General features: G+C 61.9%; 1 protein-coding gene across 1 annotated transcript in view; it reads left to right on the top strand.

Moving 5' to 3' along the window:
* The window catches only part of CDH22 (cadherin 22), a gene marked incomplete at its 5' end in the record, with an annotated part of 63,445 nt that overhangs the window by 28,973 nt on the left and 15,047 nt on the right, over nucleotides 1-19,425 (top strand). The window contains 4 exons of the mRNA XM_081292737.1: nucleotides 112-279; nucleotides 2,977-3,170; nucleotides 5,288-5,541; nucleotides 14,816-14,952. Of these exons, the coding sequence (XP_081148863.1) occupies nucleotides 112-279; nucleotides 2,977-3,170; nucleotides 5,288-5,541; nucleotides 14,816-14,952 (753 nt within the window). The remainder of the gene's footprint in view (nucleotides 1-111; nucleotides 280-2,976; nucleotides 3,171-5,287; nucleotides 5,542-14,815; nucleotides 14,953-19,425) is intronic.

The raw sequence follows: 19,425 nt of genomic DNA, 5'->3' as shown, positions 1-19,425 counted from the left end.
AACTACGCCTCCGCTCGGCAGGTCTGAGTCCTACCTGGGCCTGTTCAGGGGACGCCACATCAGCCAGCCGCTGGTGGCCGGTCCCCTGGCCTCACCCTCACTCACCCACAGGCGTGATCCGGACGGCCGTGCCTGACCTGGACCGCGAGAGCCAGGAGCGCTACGAGGTGGTGATCCAGGCCACAGACATGGCCGGGCAGCTGGGCGGCCTCTCAGGCTCCACCACCGTCACCATCGTGGTCACCGATGTCAACGATAACCCACCCCGGTTCCCACAGAGTGAGTGACCCCTTCCCGGAGCAAGGCCACATCTGTGTCTGTTAGCCCGCCCAAGCCCCCACTGGCCCGGGCTCCTCTTTAGCTTTGCGCCTAGAGAGAAGCTCCTGCCCCCTCCCTCTCCACCGAGGGCCACTTACCCAGCCCCCTGGCCCTGCTGTCCAGCCACCCCAGCTCCCAGGTGGCCTTCCCCACACCCGGGCCTGCTGGCCGCCTGCTGCTGAACAAGCTGGCGAAGGGCGGGGTCCGGCTGGGCGAGGGGCTTGGGCAGACAAGGCGGCGGCCACTGTACCCAGGCCCACACTTGTGCCTGGAGGAACTGAGTCTGAGCCACAGGCGCTCCCTGCCTCTGGGACCCTCGACTGCAGGAGCCCACGAGGCCGGCTTCTCTGGCCAGGCCCCGCCTGCCCATCAGCCCGGCCAGCCCCTCCGTCCCAGGCTCAGGCCGAGAGCCGGGCCGCAGGGAAGCCACCGCGGCTGGCAGAGACTAAGAGCTGCCAGGAGCCGGGCTGATTCCTATCAGGGAGTCATTACTCGAGGGCCGCTGCTCTCACATTAGGCCGCCACAGGGGACGGACCCCGCAAGATCAGGGAAGCCAATCCCTTCGCTGAGCGCACAGCATCGCCGCAGCCAGGTACCCAGACAGACAGGTGCAGGTGGGGAGCCTGGCCCAGAAGCCAGCCCGCGCCCACCCCCGGCCCAGCGGCCAACCCATGGGGCTCCAAGCACCAAGCGGCCCTCTGCCCAGCTGGGCCCGGTGGTGTGAGCCGTGAGCAGAATGGGGAGGCTGAGCAGAGGAGGTGCCAGGGCACCGGGGACTTCTTCATTCCTCCCTCCTCGTTTCTCTGTCATGAAGCACAGAACACACAGAGGGTCCAGTCCAACAGTTAATTATAAGCAGACTTTCCAGGAGCCACCCTCCAGGACCCAGAGCCTCATGACGTCCCCACCCCTTCCTCCGCATTAACCGCCACTCACGTCTGTTACCATCTTTTCTACTCTCTCCATCTGCCTCACCAAACATCATAGTCTAATTTTACCCATTTTTAACCTAGTCCAGGTGGAATCCTGCAATATGCATCATTTCACGTCTTTCTTTTTTCTCTCAAAATTGTGTTTATGAACCCACACCATTGCCTGTGGCTGTGTTCATTTTCCTCACTGTATAGTATTCCATTATGTACCTCTTCAGCTGTTGAGGAATATTTGAGTCCTTCCCAGTTTGGGGCTGTTGGGAAGGATCTTGCTTTGGCCATCCTTGCAACGCCCCCCCTCCAGTGCCCATTTGTGCACATTTCTCCAGTGTGTATACAGAGGAGTGAAAAGGCTGGGTCATGGAATATACCTGGTCACTAAATAAGGCCAAATTGTTTTTCCCATGAAAAATCGCACACGCTGCTTGTGCACATCCTCACCAACCCTTGGGACTGTCAGACCCTTTAATTCCTGTTCATCTGGTGATGTGCTGGGTGCCCAGTGGCTCTCGTTCCCGTCTCCCTGGCTGCTCACAGGTTCCACTGAGGGGACAGCCTGGTGTCCGCAGGCGCTGAGGGTGTCTTCTGAATGGGGGATGCAGTCCCTGTCTCCAGAGCTGAGAGAATAAACAGAACAGGAGAGGGAAATGCAGTAGCCCATGAGGGGACAGGGACGAGGGACAGCTGGGGCCTCAGGCGCACAGGAGGGGGCCTGAGGGGTGGGCGCTTCCTGGGGCTCAGGTTCAGAGCAGGATTGGGACGGGGAGGGAGGGGGCGAAGGGAGGGCTGTCTGGGGTGTCCAGACCTGCAGCCGCTGAGCCCAGCCCAGCAGGGAGCAGGAGAGGGGCCAGGGCAGCGGGAGCCATGGGAGGGATGAAAGCAAGGGAAGAGCATGTCTGGCTTGTGCTGCAGAAAGAGCCCTCCAGGTGGCTGGGTGACAACAGGCGGGGCGGCCACCCAGTGCAGGGTGACCTGGACACCCAAAGGCCCCCGAGGCCCATTCCACCCACAGCCCCTGCCTCACCTGGGCTGGCCCACCGAGTAAGGAACCTTCACACCTGACCTTGGCTCTGGGTGGAGAGCGAGGCACTGCCCGCTCCCCTGCCTCCCCGACCCGTCACCTCCCAGCTGCCAGGCACCGCACCCTGGGCCCTGCTCCTGCCGTCCCTCGGTCTAGAACGACCTTCCCCGGTGTCTGCCTGGCTCCCTCCTCGCCTCCCTCTGACAGGAGTGTGCCCAAATGTCACCTTCCAGGATGGACCCCAGGGCCCGCAGAGCTCGGCACAACGCTGCCACCCCAGCCCTGGTCAGGGGACGTGCAGCTGCCCTCCCCCCGACCGCTCACGGGTCCCTCTTTGCTTTCCTCCTGAGTCTCTGTCACCGCTGGACACACTGTATCCAAGGGGGTCTCCTCTGTGGCCCGGCCCCCGTGCCTAGGGCTGTGCCCTGTCTGGGACATCGCAGGGCTCCGTGCACCTACTGACCGAGGAACCAGACCCACAGGAAGTCGGCCCGAGCCCCGCCCTTCCACGTGTCCCTGAGGCCCCCTCGCACTGGCCACCACAGTGCGCGCCGGTGGCACGTCCCCAAATCACTCAGCAGATAAGCCCAGGGGTCAGAATGAGGACCGTCCTCTCCGCGCCGCCCCTCCCGGCCCCCGGCCTGGCTGACCCAGGGCTGGCCGCGGTCGGGACCCAGGCTGCGCTCACAAGCGTGTCCCCACAGAGCTGTACCAGTTCAGCATCCAGGAGTCGGCTCCAGTGGGCACGGCCGTGGGCCGCGTGAAGGCCGAGGACTCGGACGTGGGCGAGAACACGGACATGACCTACCACCTCAAGGCGGAGAGCGGCAGCGGGGGCAGCGTCTTCAAGGTCACCACGGACAGCGACACTCAGGAGGCCATCATAGTCCTGCAGAAGGTGCGCTGCCTGGGGAGGGGGGCAGGCCCCAGGGGCAGCGGGGTCTGGGAGGCTTCTGAGCTGTCACACATCGCAGCCTGGTCCCACTGCAGGGATTGAGTCTTTAGAGACACCCGGGAGCAGCCTGGGAAACTCTGACGCTGTCGCTTTACAAATGAGAAAAAGGAGGCACAGACAGGCCAAGTGATTTGGTTGAGGTTGCACAGCTACTTGTTGGAGCTAAGATTCCATCCACATTTGAATCCGTGATTTTCAACATCAAGTGTGGGTTTCAGCTCTGTCCGTTCATGCTCCTAATGTCCTTTAACCTCATTTTCCTTCTAAAGGAGAGGTCACTATCCACATTTTTACAAGTGAGAAAAAGGCTCAGAGAGGTAAAGGGGCTTGCCCAAGATCTCACCTCACGGGACAGAGTTGGGCTGATGAAGGCCCGACAGTTCCCAGCTCCGTCCCCGAGTCTAACAGCCTTCCTTCCTTCATCTCACTGGCCCCGGAACCAAAAGCTAAAACTGCAAACGTGGGTCCCCGAGGAGAAGGAGACGGAGGTCAAATAAAGAAGCCAAAACTCCCTCTTCCAGGGCCTGGCCCTGGGCTCAGGAACGCAGGGCTGCACAGGCGGTCAGGACTGTCCACTCACTCTCCCAGGGAGGCCTGCACTGACCCCATGTTCTCACCAGCCCTTGCATACCTCCAGGGATAGGCGGCTCACTCTCTGCTATGGCCAGCCCCCTTCCTCCCCTCAGCCAGGACCTGCCTCCTTAGATCACGCAGCCACCTGCCCCGACTCCCATCACCCACCCCACACGCCCAGAGTGACCCAGTCTTTGCCTGGCACTGACAGTGTGAGGACACAGCCCGGGTCCCCAGAGCTTCCCCGAGGATGGTAGCCGTGTAGCGAGGGCTTCTGATGAGGTGCCGCCCCACCACGTCTGGGGTGTTAACTGGTCCAGTCCCGGCAGCAGCCCTGGGAGGCCGATCGCTGCCTATTTTATTGATGAGAAAGGGAGGCCCCAAGTTCAGTAACCCGCTCAAGGTCATGTGCTGAGCGTGGACGGCCCAGTAGGGACACAGGCCGGGTGCTCGGGCTCAGCGTCCCCCTTGGAGCACGGTGTGGTTTTCCGTCCTCGTGCCTCTGGGCGAACTTACTGTAAACTGAGCCTGTTTCACAGATGGAGGGTGGCCCAAGAGGCCCGGCCTCCCAGAGAGGCCCAGCCTCCCAGAGCTGCCGAATGGGGCCCAGCCCACCTGCGGGGCCCAGCAGGGTGTGCTCAGGTCCCCCCAGAGCTGCCCGCCCCCAGAGCTGCCCTACCCGGGCTCAGGAGCTCCTGCCTGCTCCGGCAGCACCTGGCACCTGAGGCATCTCTGTGGAGTCGCGATGGCCGCGGAGGCCAGGCCCTGCCTGAGTGATGAGCCAGCTCCAGAGTCCAGCGGTCACTCCCCGGCCAGGACGGCCACCGCCTGCCCCTGCATCCTGACTTCCCAGGCAACAGGACGCAGGAAGGAGGTGGCCGCGTGTGTTGCTGGAGAAGGGCCGGTGGGGGCTCCTGGGGGTGGTGGGACCCCATCAGCAGGGCAGGCACCTGCCCGTGGGTCAGTCGGCCAGGGGCCATGTCTTGCTTACCCAGAGGCCCAGAGAGGCCAGCGGGGAGGCCACAGTCACAGTCACTGCAGCAGAGAAGGATGGGCACCAGGTTCCAGTGACTGCGGTGTTAGGAGAGGAGCCGGGTCCTGGAGCCACACTGCGGGTGGGATCCTGGCTCTCACTGCTCAGTGACCTGGGGCTGGTCCCTGGGCCTCTCTGGTCTCAGGTGCACAGTGAGATGGTGAGGCTGTGGGCCTGCTGGGGTCCTTGTGGGGCACAGTCACAGCGCTGGCACATGCTACGAGTGTGTTCAAAACATGGGTGAGCTGTCCCAGCAAGCTGCGCGGAAAGGCAGGACGTGTGGGTGACAGCACCTGGCCCTGAGTGGCTCTTCCTAGGGACCATCCCAGGTCTGACGGACAGTCCAGCCCAGACGCCCTGGACCGGCGCAGGCAGCAGTGACAGTGGCCAGCCTGGCTTCCTCCGTGCCCTTCCCGGGAGCCCATGTCCCCTGACGGCCCTCTGTCCCCCGCAGCGCCTGGACTTCGAGTCGCAGCCCGTGCACACCGTGGTCCTGGAGGCCCTCAACAAGTTCGTGGACCCCCGCTTCGCGGACCTGGGCACGTTCCGCGACCAAGCCATCGTGCGCGTGGCGGTGACGGACGTGGACGAGCCCCCTGAGTTCCGGCCGCCCTCGGGCCTCCTGGAGGTGCAGGAGGACGCGCAGGTGGGCTCCCTGGTCGGCGTGGTGACGGCGCGGGACCCCGACGCCGCCAACCGGCCCGTCCGGTGAGACCCCCGCCCGGGGCCGACGCCTGCTGCCTGCTATCCCGCCACCGCGGCGACACGGGGAGGGGGTGGCCCCAGAGCCGGGCAGAGAGGAAGGCGGCCGGAGCGGGGGAGGGGCCCAGAGGCCCAGGGGAGGACAGGGCTGTGGGGCTGAACCGGGACTCACTGTCAGAGCACAGAGAAATGGCCGCAGGTCCCCTGCCCCGCCAGTCCAGGCCCCGCGTGTCCTCTGGCACCGGCTCAGTCCTGCCAGCCCCCGGGCTCCACCAGACACCTCCACCCGCCAGCGCTCAGGGCTGAGCTCCTGTCCCTCACCCAACAGAACACGACCCGGCTCCAGAGTGACACTGCCATCCCTCCAGTTGTTCAGGTCCTCAACCCCTCCCCCTCCCCCTCCCTCTCCCTCTCTCTCTCTCTCTCTCACACACACACACCCCTCCCTCCAAGCCCTCAGCGCCCCTTCTCTTTCCGGGGAGAGGTAGGCACGGCTGGCTCACCGCGCAGGCAGCCAGCCAACCCAGCCACCCAACCCCCTGGCTGGCGCTACTGCAGTGGCCTGCTGCCCAGTCCTCCCTGCCACCGTCCACACCCCTCTCTAATCCAGAGTGGATGCAGGAGCCAGCCAGACCCTGCTGTGCCCACAGCAGAGCTTCCCAGCCTCCAAGCACCTGTGGGCCCAGGATGAAGCCAAGCCCTCGAGGTGGCCCTGGGCCCACGGGACCCCGCCCCCCTTGACTCTCAGTGTCCCCTCCCATAAGATCCCTTCCCTCCCGTGCCCGCTCCAGTCACACCAGTCTGCTCTCCCACCACAAGTCACCGAGCTTGCGTCCACCTCGGGTCTGTGCCACTGCTGGTCCCCAAGCCTGGAATGTTCTCGCCTGGTGTCCCCAGGGCTTGTCCGCTCACTGCCTTTGTTCAGAAGTCACCCTCTCAGCGAGGCCTCCTGCCTTCTCTCCCCAAAATGCCAGCCGGCCAGCTTCCCGCCGACACTCCCCTGGCTGTGCATCTCATTTCCAGCTAAGGAGCATCTTTTTTTCTTTTTTTAATCTTTTTGGATGTTTTGTTTGTCTCTCACTAAGAGGTGAGCCCCATGAGGGTAGGACGCAGCCAGAGTGTCCCCACTGTGTCCTCAGGGTCCACCCTGGTCCAGATGCTCCCTGAATCTATGGCAAATGAATACAGTGTAAACAGAGAGCAAGACTGAGATGAAACAGGCTGCAGGGATGTGGGGGAGCAGCCGAGAGAGGAGGAGAGAGGAGAGATGGAGAGAGGAGGAGAGAGGAGAGGGGGGGAGGAAGAGAGAGGAGAGGAGGAGAGGAGGAGATGGGGAGAGGAGAGGAGGAGAGGGGGAGAGGAGAGGAGGAGAGAGGATAGAAGGAGAGGGGAGAGGAGAAGAGGAGGAGAGGGGAGAGGAGAGGAGAGGAGGAAAGAGGAGAGGAGGAGAGGGGGAGAGGAGAAGAGGAGGAGAGGGGGAGAGGAGGAGAGAGGAGGAGGAGAGGGGGAGAGGAGAGGAGGAGAGAGGAGAGGAGAAGAGGAGGAGAGGGGGAGAGGAGGAGAGGGGAGAGGAGAGGAGAGGAGGAAAGAGGAGAGGAGGAGAGGGGGAGAGGAGAAGAGGAGGAGAGGGGGAGAGGAGGAGAGAGGAGAGAGGAGAGGAGAAGAGGAGGAGAGGGGGAGAGGAGAAGAGGGGGAGAGGGGGAGAGGAGGAGAGAGGAGGAGGAGAGGGGGAGAGGAGAGGAGGAGAGAGGAGAGAGGAGAGGAGAAGAGGAGGAGAGGGGGAGAGGAGGAGAGGGGAGAGGAGAGGAGAGGAGGAAAGAGGAGAGGAGGGAGAGGGGGAGAGGAGAAGAGGAGGAGAGGGGGAGAGGAGGAGAGAGGAGAGAGGAGAGGAGAAGAGGAGGAGAGGGGGAGAGGAGAAGAGGGGGAGAGGGGGAGAGGAGAGGAGGAGAGAGGAGAGAAGGAGAGGAGGAGAGGGGGAGAGGAGGGGAGAGGAGGAGAGAGGAGAAGAGGGGGAGAGGAGAAGAGGAGGAGAGGGGGAGAGGAGGAGAGAGGAGAGAGGAGAGGAGAAGAGGAGGAGAGGGGGGGAGGAGAAGAGGGGGAGAGGGGGAGAGGAGAGGAGGAGAGAGGAGAGAAGGAGAGGAGGAGAGGGGGAGAGGAGGGGAGAGGGGGAGAGGAGAGAGGAGAGGAGAAGAGGAGGAGAGGGGGAGAGGAGGGGAGAGGAGGAAAGAGGAGAGGAGGAGAGGGGGAGAGGAGAAGAGGAGGAGAGGGGGAGAGGAGGAGAGAGGAGGAGGAGAGAGGAGAGAGGAGAGGAGAAGAGGAGGAGAGGGGGAGAGGAGAAGAGGGGGAGAGGGGGAGAGGAGAGGAGGAGAGAGGAGAGGAGGAGAGGGGGAGAGGAGGGGAGAGGAGGAGAGGGGGAGAGGAGAGAGGAGAGGAGAAGAGGAGGAGAGGGGGAGAGGAGAAGAGGGGGAGAGGGGGAGAGGGGGAGAGGAGAGGAGGAGAGAGGAGAGAAGGAGAGGAGGAGAGAGGAGAGAAGGAGAGGAGGAGAGGGGGAGAGGAGGGGAGAGGAGGAGAGGGGGAGAGGAGAGAGGAGAGGAGAAGAGGAGGAGAGGGGGAGGGAGGGGAGAGGAGGAAAGAGGAGAGGAGGAGAGAGGAGAGAAAAGAGAAGGAAAGAGGAGAGGAGGAGGAGAGGAGGACAGCGGGAGAGGGGGAGAGGAGGAGAGAGGAGAGGAGAGAAGGAGAGGGGGAGAGGAGAGGAGAGGAGGAAAGAGGAGGGGAGAAGGGGAGGAGAGAGGAGAGGAGAGGAGGAGAGGAGAGGAGGGGAGAAGGGGAGGAGAGAGGAGAGGAGAGAAGGAGAGGAGGAGAGGGGGAGAGGAGGGGAGAGGAGGAGAGAGGAGAGGAGAGAAGGAGAGGGGGAGAGGAGAGGAGAGGAGGAAAGAGGAGGGGAGAGGAGGAGAGAGGAGAGGAGAGCCCTGGAGAGAGGTGAGAGAAGCCAGGGAAGGCGGAAGGACCCGACAGGAGCCTTGGAGGGAAGCCAGGGAGGGAAGGAGCCAGAGAAGCTCCCCCAAGGGGAGACAGGCAGAGCAGGGGGGACCAGGGGGTTCCTGGCAGGGGGCTGGCGGAGTCGGGGAACCCCAGTTGGAAGAAGGTCAGAGAAAGGAGGAGAATAGAAAGGCTGTGGCGGAAGCTGACTCAGAGGGGGGGTCAGGGTCAGAGCCATTGGTAAATGGGGGGGGAGACTGAGGGGCTCCCTGCTGCCTCCTGAAGCCCCTACACATAGTAGCGCCTGAGCTGGCTCCAGCCCCGCCCATGTCAGGAGCTGGGAAGGAGGGGAAAGTTAATTTGAGGGTCTCTGCGTTGCACAGCTCCTCATCTAGCTGGACAGTCCTTTTGGAATTGTACAGTGATCAGCCTGTGCAACCTTGCGTAGCAGCCCTGGGTGACAAGACACAAAGATGCTGCAGTGTTTAACTGCCCATAGGCTCTCAGAGTGAGGTGTAGACTCAGGGTCCAGGAGGGTTCCTGGTGGGGACAGGAATTGATCTGAGCAGGGCTCTGGGTCTGGTCAGGTGTCAACAGGAGGGGAAGGGCCTTCAGGGTAGAGGATGGCGTGTGCTGATGTGCAGAGGCAGAGGAGAGGGAGGAGCCGAGGCACCCAGGCCAAGTCTAGTGGGGCCTCCTAGTGGGGCCTCCGGGGCAGACAGAGGAGCTCACCCTCCATCCAGAGGCGCCGAAGGCCAAGGCTCACTGCCTCCCCCCACCCCAAGGCTTCGCAGCCTTGAGTCACCTCTTAGCCTTCACCTGGCCCCAGGCCTCCCCAGGGGAGGCTCCGCCTGCTGGTTGTCAGGAAACTGAGGAGGATGTTCCTCAGCGGTCACAGGGAGTCGGAACCCGTGCTGGAGCGGCCGGGGCCAGGTCAGCGCCCCTCTGCCCGTCCCCCCTCGGTCTCCCCAGCCCACAGGCCTCCCCCTGCCTGTCCTATCTGCAGGGAAAGGGCCGCTCTGAACCCGCTTCTCACTCCTTTCATCTCGCTTTGCCGGCCCTTCCCTGGGGCTCCTCAGAAGTGAGGTTCAGAGGAGCTGGAGACGGGCCAGTTCAACACGGCGGACACTGACCAGCTCCCTCCCACCGGCAGCCCCGGGCAGGGGTGTGGGGCTCTCCGACTGTGGGCACGAGCCTGGAGCCAGAGGCCGGTCAGACACGTGCTGCCAGACCTGGCCTTGTCCCCAGCTCCCGGCCAGGTGTCCCAGCTCCCAGCTCCAGGGCCAAGGATAGGTAACGGGAATGTTCCATGCAGCGGGGACACGGGGTGTGACAGGATCCCTGCCTCGAGGAGTCGGCCAACAAGTGCCGGAGAGGAGCTCTGAGTAGGGGGCAGGGGGCAGGGCCACACTGGACACGAGAAAGGAACGGAGATCAGAATGACAGAGTCGCCCCCCCATGCCAACACCCGCAGGGGCCTCTCCCCCAGGAACAGGAAGCTCATGGCCCTGAGGCAGGCAGGAAGCACGCTGATGTGTTCCTGGAAGTAAAGAAATGGAGACAGGCCCTGGGAGACTTTGCATGATTTGTGGGGTGCAGCGGGCACCTGGTTACCATAGAGACGCATTGTCCTCCTCGTTGTTGCACTCACCCCTCAGGAGGTCTTACATCCATTTTACAGTTGAAGAAACTGAGGGTCAGAGAGGGGCAGCGACTTGCCGAGGCCACCCAGCCAGAAAGGGAGAAAGGACTGGGATTTCACCCAAGGCTGACTGCTTCCAGAACGTGGCTCCTGCCGTCCTCCCCCTGCGCGTCTGTTCTTTATGGTTACTGTGCTTCTTAAATGGGTGCTGTGCCCGTGCCCACGCACACACCACAGAGATGGGTCAGACAGGGGCCGAGGGCAGGCTGGGCGTCCGTGTGCACAGGTCCGGGTTCCAGTGGGCCTGGGCTGGGGCGGGGGCTTGAGGGGCTGACTGAGGAGCAGGGACTCTGGCATCAGGCAGGAGGGAGCACAGGACCCAGAGGATGTGGTTTGGACCAGGGAGAGGGTGCTCCGTGTGGGCCTAGGATGAGGGGCGGTGGCCAGTGGCCGCAGCAGGACGGAGCCGGGGTGGGGTTTGTTGTGGGCTCTGGAGGAGCAGGAGGTCAGCTAGCGAACTCACGGCAGGTGTGGGGGGAGGTGAGGACAGAGGGACACCCAGGGACAGGCTGTGAAGGACCCTGAATGTCAGGTGAAGACGTGAGACTTTATCCTACAGGCGTGGGAAGCCTTAGAAGGTTCTAGAGGGAGGGGAAGTGCTCAGATCTAGGGATCATGCAGCTGTGTAGACAGACTGGCCGTCCAGGAGCCCAGCCCCATTCCCACCAGTCCCTGCCCCACCATACGTCCCCTTTGAACATCAAAACCCGGGACCCAGCCAGGCGTGGTGGTGGCGCACACCTGGAATCCCCACGGCTTGGGAGGTTGAGGTGGGAGGATCGCAAGTGCAAGACCAGCGCTCAGTCAGTCACTTAGTGAGACCTGTCTCAGAGACAAAGAGGGCTGGGGATGTGGCTCAGCCAGGGTGCCCCTGCTCAATCCCAATTCCAGACCAAACCAAACCAAGACCAGGAATGTCTACTTGGGGCCAGAGACAGGGAGCACCGTTCCAGCCGGCAGTGCAGCGGGGAGGGGCTTGGGAATTGGGGGAGACCTGGGCTCAATCACTGCGGCATGGAGCTTCAGTCTGCCCACCTCTGAAACGGGCATCGCGGTTGTCTTGGGCTCACCCCAGGGGCCTCCTGTGCACCGAGTTCTGGGCTCCGTGCTCCAGGTGGAGGCAGGAGTCAGTGGTTAGCACCTCCCACATTCTTGGTGCCCTGGACATGCTGTCCTCCCTCGTTCTGCAAGCAGTGCCCACCACACCCAGCTTTCCAGGCATGGGGAGGGGTGCTGAGTCAAGGACAGAGGGGACTGAGCAGAGAGGCACTCTTGATGGGTGCCACAGGCAGCACTTGGTGTCTGAGCAGATTTCCGCCTCTGGGGGTGGGGGGGCTGCGCCGTTCAGCCTGCTGTGTGCACAGTGCGCACAGCGCGGGACACCAGTCTGTGCTATTAACTAGCCCTTCATGACCTAGAGCAAAAGGATCTGGCTTCTCTGAGCCTCAGTTTCCTCATCTGTAAAATGGGAGTGGTGAGGCCACCTAGGAGGATCTGAGGGGCCCATGCAGGTGAAGCCCTAAAAATAAAAAGCAAGAACTGATCCATGTTTCACATTACACATGCTTTATTGTGTCTAAACCTCACAGCCAGCCTGTGAGGAAAGTCTTAGTTCCATTTTTAAGAAAAGGAAACTGAGGAACAGAGAGATTAAGTGTCTTGCCCAAAGCCACACAACTAGTTCCAGACTAGGCAGAGGGGCCACAGGTCCATACACCTTCCCAGGCCTCCCTTGCACACTTGGGCTAACACACATGTGTCTGCATGCGTGTGCATGCACACACGAGGCTCTGCGTACCATATTCTCACGCTGTCCCTCCCACCCCCAGCTGCACCAGTTCCTGGCTGAGTAAACGAGAAGCAGGAGGGTGGGATCTAAGCAGATCCTCTGCACCCACAGCCACCTCCTGGACTCGGCGCCACCCACCCAGACACAGATGCACGCTGGGTGGGGGACTCCTGCGCACACCCTGCCAGATCTTTCTGAATCATAATTAGAACGACAATTGCTTCCATCGTGGGGTAATTTTCCTGGAACTCAGCTGGACGTCCTGTGGGTTGTCTGTCCTCCCAGCAGCTTGAGAGGCAGGATCAACGTCTCTGTTAAGGCTCAAGGCGGAAGTGACTTATCTGGGGACGCATGGACCTGGCTGCAGACCCAGGGTGGAGCGGCTCCCTCTTGAGCCTTTGCCATTCCACACACAGACGCGCACACACACACACACACACACACTCATGTCACACACACACACTTTCCACCCACACAGACCAGACGTGCAACTCGTGCGTGTACCTGCACGTGAGGTGCACCAGCCCCCTGCACCCCCACACCTGCCAGGCCACAGTCCTTGTCACATTCGGAGACCTCCCACCCTGCCCTCCCCCTCACTCTCGGGGTCTCTGGAACAGAGACACCTGGGTCCAGCCAGCCAGCCGCACTGACCTTAGCCCAAGTCTCCACAACGGTCAATGGGCACCTGCCCCTTGGCCTGGGGCAGCTGTCTCCACTTGGGTCCGGCTCAGCCTTTCCTCTCCAGGAAGAATCACAAGAGAAACACTGGCGGTGGGGGTGGAGAAGGGAGGGGGAGGGGTCTGAGCAGAGGGACTGCAGCGGGCACCCTCCTGCCAGCTGAGCCGCTCCCCAGCCCCGCCCTGGCCTGCAGCCTCCCTCCACCCACAGAATCAAGAGCAGGCCTCCGAGTTCCCTCCAGCCAGGCCATGCTCAGAGCCACCTCCTTCCTCCTTGAGACCCAAACATCTGACAGGGCCAGGCGACTGGAGGCAGGGGGCAAAGAGTCCCTAATGTAGGTCCAATTCTGCAACAGAATCACTGTGCAGCCCTGGGCATGGGGCACGGCCGGCCCAGAGGGCGACTTTGTGTAAATTAGATAAAGCCCCAGCCCACCTTGAGCAGGTACTCCTGGGCCCAGGACCCAGGGCTTGGCAGGCAGGGCGACGGCTGCAGTTAATCCCTCTTCCCCACTTCAGCCAGTCAGTCCACCTGCACAGCCGCCTCTGTATCCCTAGGTTTGACAGGTTTTCTCTCTGAGCCTCAGTGTCTTCATCTGCAAAGTGGGGAGATCACATCGGTCTCACAGGACACCTGGCAGGATCCTCATCTGTCTCCCTTGCCTCTTTGTCCCCGTGCCTAGCACAGAGCAGTACAGAGAAGGCACCTGGAGTGGGGGGGTGGCTGGGGAGAAGGCCAGCTGCAAGCCAAGAGTGCTGAAGGGGAGGCATCACCATATTGTGTCTGAATCTTCCAGCTCAGTGGGACGCAGGCCCGCCAGGGGCAGGAAGATGGTGGGCTCAGCAGCGTAGGGACAGGAAGGAGTGTTACAGCAGGGATTCGGGAGACAGGCTTCTTGGGCCCACTGTGTGCATGTGCACAGCCCTTTACAGTTTGCCCTGTGCCTTCACTCCCAACGAGTAAATATGAAAAGAATAAGTAAGGACTGCCACCAAGGCCGGCTCCTCCTTGACCCACACCTGAGTTCTTTCCAGAAGCAGAAGGAGTCTTGTCAAAGTCACAGACGCAGATGAGCGATCCCAGCTGACTGCTCTCTGACCCCTGCAGCCCCACGGGGTCACCGTCTCCATCAGGTGGAGAAACTGAGGCCCAGAGATTTGGGGCTGCGCAGCCAAGAGCCCATTGAAGGGGCATCTCAGGCTTTGGGCTCCCAGCAGCCAGTGCTTCTGGTGGCCTCTCCTCCCTGGGACTCGGTGGCCCTCTCTGGGCTTTGGGGGAAGGGCCCTCCGCCTGGGGGAGGGCTGCTTTGTTCGGGCTGCACAATGGGCCTGCGCCTGGCTCTGGAGGTCTTTGTCTGAGGCCGGCCCGGCTGTGCACCCCGCCACGTTATCAGCGCCGGGAAGCGGGGCCGGCGCTGGCGGGGCCTTTCTGGGCCGCCGCCGCCCGAGACATGTGTTGGACACGGGCCTTTCAGGCCGGGAGCCGCGGCACAAAGGCCCGGGAAGAAGGCGGAACAAAGGGCTTTTTCACGCGGCAACTGAAAAGCCGCAGATTAGCGCGGAGCTGCGCAGGCGGGAGGAGCCCTGGACCTGCCCGGCCCTCCCCGCGGCCGCCCGCCACCCGACCCCGGAGAAGCCACAACTGCCCCCGCTCCCACTCACAGCTCTCCCCCAGCCCCGCGGGACACGCCAAGCCCTCGAATTCGGCGCCCGAGGGTCCCCGCGCCCAGCCCTCCCGCTTCCCATCGGTGACTCTGCACCCTTGACCCTTCCCTGGGCCATTTCACCCGCCGCTGTCCCCACTGCCCCGAGTGCCTTCCCCAGCCCTTCGCCATCAAGCCCGGGGCCACCTATTGTGGAAAGGCGAGGCTGGGACCTGGGACCGTGCCAGGCTCGCTGCCTGTTCTCAGAGGCAGCGACCGTGGGGTGCAAGTCACCATCAGCCCTGCCCTGGCGGAGGCTCGGAAAGACTGAGGGACAGCTGGCCCAGGCCACCCGCGAGGCCGACCCAGGGCTCCCTCCCTGACAGGGTCTCTGCCCTCCGTATCTGGGGCAGGCGGAGGGAGGGGTCCGTGCGCCGGGCTCCACGGGCCTGGGGCACCTTCAATCAGCCCCGCCTGCCTTCCCCAGGTACGCCATCGACCGCGCCTCGGATTTGGACCAGATCTTCGATATTGATGAGGACACAGGTGCCATCGTGACCGGCAAGGGGCTGGACCGCGAGACAGCAGGCTGGCACAACATCACAGTGCTGGCCATGGAAGCCGGTGAGCTGGGTGACACCACCAGGCACACACAGGGCGGGCAGAGGCTGAGGGGCGGGGCCAATGGCTGGGGCGGGGCCAAGATTGAGCTGTCAGTCAAAATCTATAGGGCGGAGCCAGTGTTGAGGGCAGGGCAAAAGGTAAGAAACTGGGCAAAGACCCCAGCTGAGCAGAGGTGGTGGCAAAAGCTGGTCCGCGGAAATGAAGGTCCCAAGTCAAGGGGATAGGGCTGGTTTTGAGACCAGCTTTTTTCTCTTCTATTGAGCAATTACTTGCCAAGCCCTGGTGCAGGGCCTGGGAACACAGCCTTGGCAAGACAGAAAAGTGCCTGTCCTCATGGGAGACAGCAAGGCCATCAGCAGGCTGAGAGAAGGGGTGTGCATGACGTCAGATGAAGTGAAGTGCTAAGAAAGAACAAGGGAGAAGAGCAGGGCAGGGGCGTGGAAGGAAAAGGGGCGGAGTTTCTCCCAGGGTGAGGCCACCAGGTTGGAAGACATTTCTGCAAAGACCTCAGTAAAGTGAGGGCCACGAGCTGCTTCTAGAAGAGCAGCCCAGTGCAAAGGCCCTGAGGTGGCAGCCGCCGCTGGCCAGCCCTGTGCTAGGGGAGCAGCCAGGGGGCTGGCATGGCTGGCGAGGGTCACAGTAGTTAGGGTCACAGTAGTTGGCCGTTGTGGAGTCTTTAGACTCTGCTCCCCGTGAGACAGGAGTCACAGGAGGGACTTGAGCAGAGGAGGAACTCTGGTGGCCTCGCCTGGGGCAGTGGCAGATGCAGGCTGGAGATCCACCTGACCTGCAGGTGAGAGATGGGGAGGGTCAAGGGTGACTCAGGTGCTGGCCTCCTTTCCCACACTGCAGACAGCTTGGCACACTGAGAAGTTTCTGGAACTGTGTGTGTGTGTGCACATAAATGTGTATGTGTGAGAGAGAATTGGGCGCAGCTGGGGGCCTGAGTTATGGGGTCCAGAAAAGTGAGGCTGTGGAGGTGAGGAGCACAGGGCGCTGGGACTCGTGGGGCACCAGGAGAGGGCACAGAGAGTGCCGCCAGTCCTCCGCCTCCACCTGCTCTCCAGTGCGCATGCGCGTGCGCCCCAGGCCCACAGAGCCGCCAGGGGCCGTCACGTTGCCCCGCGGGTTGCAGGTGGCAGCTCTACTCTGCCGGGCCCAGCTGCCCCTCCCGACTGCCGGCGCCTCCGGCTTCCAGCCCCACCAGCCCCTTCCAGGGCCGAGGAAGTCCCTGAGCTGAAGTTCCTTCCTCTCTTTCAACTGCGGTTTAAAAGAAAATACAAAGCGGGCTCCGACCTCAGCCTGCTGCTCCAGAGCCTTTGAATCCACTCCTCCTCCCCTTGGAAGAGAGACGACAAAGGTGGCTGGAGAGGAAGTGGCTGGACTGGGGGGGCCGGGCCCTCCCCTCCTCCCTGAACCCGCTCCCTGGGAGCCCTGAGGCTCAGAGCCGGGATGACAGCCTGGCTGGGGGGAAGACCCCTCCTCTCCCTGCCCACCGCACAGGCCCACCAGCCTGTCACCTGCCTGACGGGCCACCACCGGCAAGGCCCTTCTTGGGTCAAGCATGGCGCTCCTACCCAGTGGGTCTCTTTCAGAAAGGGCAGGTCGGTGGTGCCGCCACTTGACAGATGAAGTGGCGGGAGCAGGGCCCACCCACTCCTGCACACCCACTTGACAGGCTCCGCTTCCTGCGCGTTCTGGGCTCCCCTCTTTCTCGCAAGTACTTTTGTTGAATCCTGATCAGTAGCATGACCAGCGCCCATTTTACTGTTGAAAAAAATTGAGGCTCAGAGAATTAGGAGATTGGGCCAAGGACCGCCGTGGCAGAGCTGGGACCTGGACGGTTTCCTGGCACTCTGCTCTCAGAGTCTCACCGCATCCTACCACCAACCCCAGCCCCTGCCTCTGAACCACCACCCACTGGCCCTGCCCAGCCCTCCCCCAGGTGCTGACCAATGGGGAAATGAGTGGTTCAACCCACAGAGAGTGGGGAGGGCTGAACAGGAGGAGGAAACAAAGGCTTGGCCTCCTGCTTGGGACCTAATAAATGCTCACCTAATGGCTGTCTGATGGCCTGGACTCCGCACATGACTTGAGCATGGACTCTGGGCACTTTTAGTGATGTGTCCAGATTCCCAGCCCTAGCCTGACTCCAGAGCCGCCTCTCTGCCAGACCCCCTTCCCCTGGTATTTCCTTGGTGCTGGCACTAATCAAGAGCTGTGGCAAGTGACAAACCCACTCTACCTTCTTGCCACCTCCAGGAGATGAGTACAAAATTAGTGTCCCCATTTTACAGATGAGGAGACAGAAGCCCAGGGAGGAACAGCAATAGCCCCCGAAAAACAGGGCAAGTCCATGCAGGGCCAGGCCTGACCCTAGGTCTCCCGCCCCCAGGAGCCAGTCCGAGCCCCAGCTGCAATGCCGCCTGGCCCTGTGTCCTCCTGTAGAAGTGTCCGTTTGTTGTTCTCAGAAACAGGGATTGTGGCAGTGGGGTCACAGCAGCCCTACCTGCTCCCAGGCGTAACAAACACAAGGTGACAAGAATCAGAGGGGAAATATTTATACACAACCAAGGAGCTTGGTGCGCACCTCAGAGAATGTCGCCCTGGGCCGGGAGCCGCCGCCTGTCATCCCAGATTACCTCAAAGCCTCCCAGCCCACTTAGTATGCTGGCCCCCCGCTCCCGAACTTCTGAGTCATCCATTCTGCCCATGCAGACCTCCTTCCACTGACATTATCTTTAACGTTTTGTAATCATGAAATATTAATGACCGATATTGAATTTAAAGTACAATTTGTGTCTGAATCCTTCGGTGGAAAGGGCAGTTGTAAAGGGGCCGTCTTCAAAGAGGCTTGGCAGAGTGGGGGACTTGGAAAGACGCACAGGGCAGGGCAGGCCCAGGGACCACATCCAGCAGTCTGGAAGGACTCCGGCTAGCTGACCAGGACAGCAAAGTGTTAACCTGAACCAGCCTCCTAGGAGCTCCCCCGTCTGGGTCACCCCAGCCAAGTCACATCTCACAACACTGGGCATTTCCCTTCCTGCCACCAAGCGCACTGCAATTTACAGATGCATTTATCTGCATATTTAGTGACTCCCCTCTTCCCCAGCAAACTGAACCTTCCCAGGGTCTCCTCTGTACTTCCCGAGGACGGGTCTCATCTCTATCTGTAACTTTCGGTACCCGCCAGGGCCGTGGGAGAGGGAATGAATATTTACAGAGGGGACGAATGAATGGGCTTGTGCGGCCAGTTGGGAGAACAGAGCAGCCTGGCGCGGGTGGCACGGCGCCCCTCCTCACTGAATCTCTCCTCTGCTCCGTGTTGGCGGCAGTGCCACTTCATTGGGTCACTGTAGGAATAACCACTCGATAACAGCAGCTTCTGCTGATTTAATGCTTATCCCAGACACTGGGCTGTGTTTTATATGAAACATAACCCCCACCCCCAGGGAGTTGATGTCAAGGGCCTAGCATGGTGCCCAGCACCCAGCAGGTGGAACTAATAGTCAGGAAAGGCATCAGAGGCCAGGCACAGGCCTGTAATCCCCGTGTCTTGGGAGGCTGAGGCAGGAGGACGGCAAGTTCAAAGCCAGCCTCAGCAAGTTAGCGAGGCCCTGTCTCAAAATCAAAAATATAAAAAGGGCTGGGGATGTGGCTCAGGGTGAAGGCCCCTGGGTTCATTTGAGGGGAGAAGGCGTGTCAGATGGTGGACCCCAGCCCCGCCACACCCCTCAGCTGGAGAGACGGGGACCCACCCAGGAAAGGTCCGCTGCCCATGAGGCTTTCTGACTCCGATCCAGTGGCCCTTGGGGGGCCACAGAGGGAGGAGCAGGTGGGAGCCCGCTCTGTCTCCCTCAGCATGTCCCCATGTCCCCCTTCAGCCAGTGTTTTCTGAGGGCCTCTTGTCATCCACGCCACCAGCCTGGGCTGGGCACTGGGATCTGGTGATAAACATGCGTGGCCACGGCCCTGGGGCTCACAGGAGGGCAGGAGAGACAGGCCAGCTGTCAGCTAAGGCAGAGTCCAAGGAAGGGGGCTGTGGCATCCCTGGGGAGCAGCCCACACCTGGCCCACCCAAAGGGGCAGCAGGAAGGGAGGCTCAGGGGCCAAGGAGGAGCTCTGGGCACTGCAGGCCAAAGCTTGGAGGCGTGGCAGCCCCTGCCCATTCTGAGAACAGAAGGACAGGTCTGTCTGGAGGCTGGGCTGGAGAAGAGCCGGCCAGGTGGGCTAGGGGGGGCTGAGGCTACTCACTGGCCCTCGCAGGAAGGGCCTCAGGCGTCCCCTGATGAATCCCACATCTCCCGGAGGTGACAGGGAGCCAGGGCAGGTCTTTGAGCTGAAGAGTCCAAGGTCAGGTGCAAGGTCCCCATCGTTCCCGCGGGCTCCGGGGGAGCGCTGTTGGAAGAGACAGGAGGCTGCAGGGACTCGGGCATCGCCCCGTGCTGGGTGCCCAGACAGGGCCTGGACACT

Source organism: Spermophilus citellus (assembly GCF_964194105.1).
Source record: "Spermophilus citellus genome assembly, chromosome: 4".
In the NCBI taxonomy this organism is placed as follows: Eukaryota; Metazoa; Chordata; class Mammalia; order Rodentia; family Sciuridae; genus Spermophilus; species Spermophilus citellus.
Note: the sequence above shows the minus strand (reverse complement) of the source record. Positions and strands in the feature narration are given on the sequence as shown.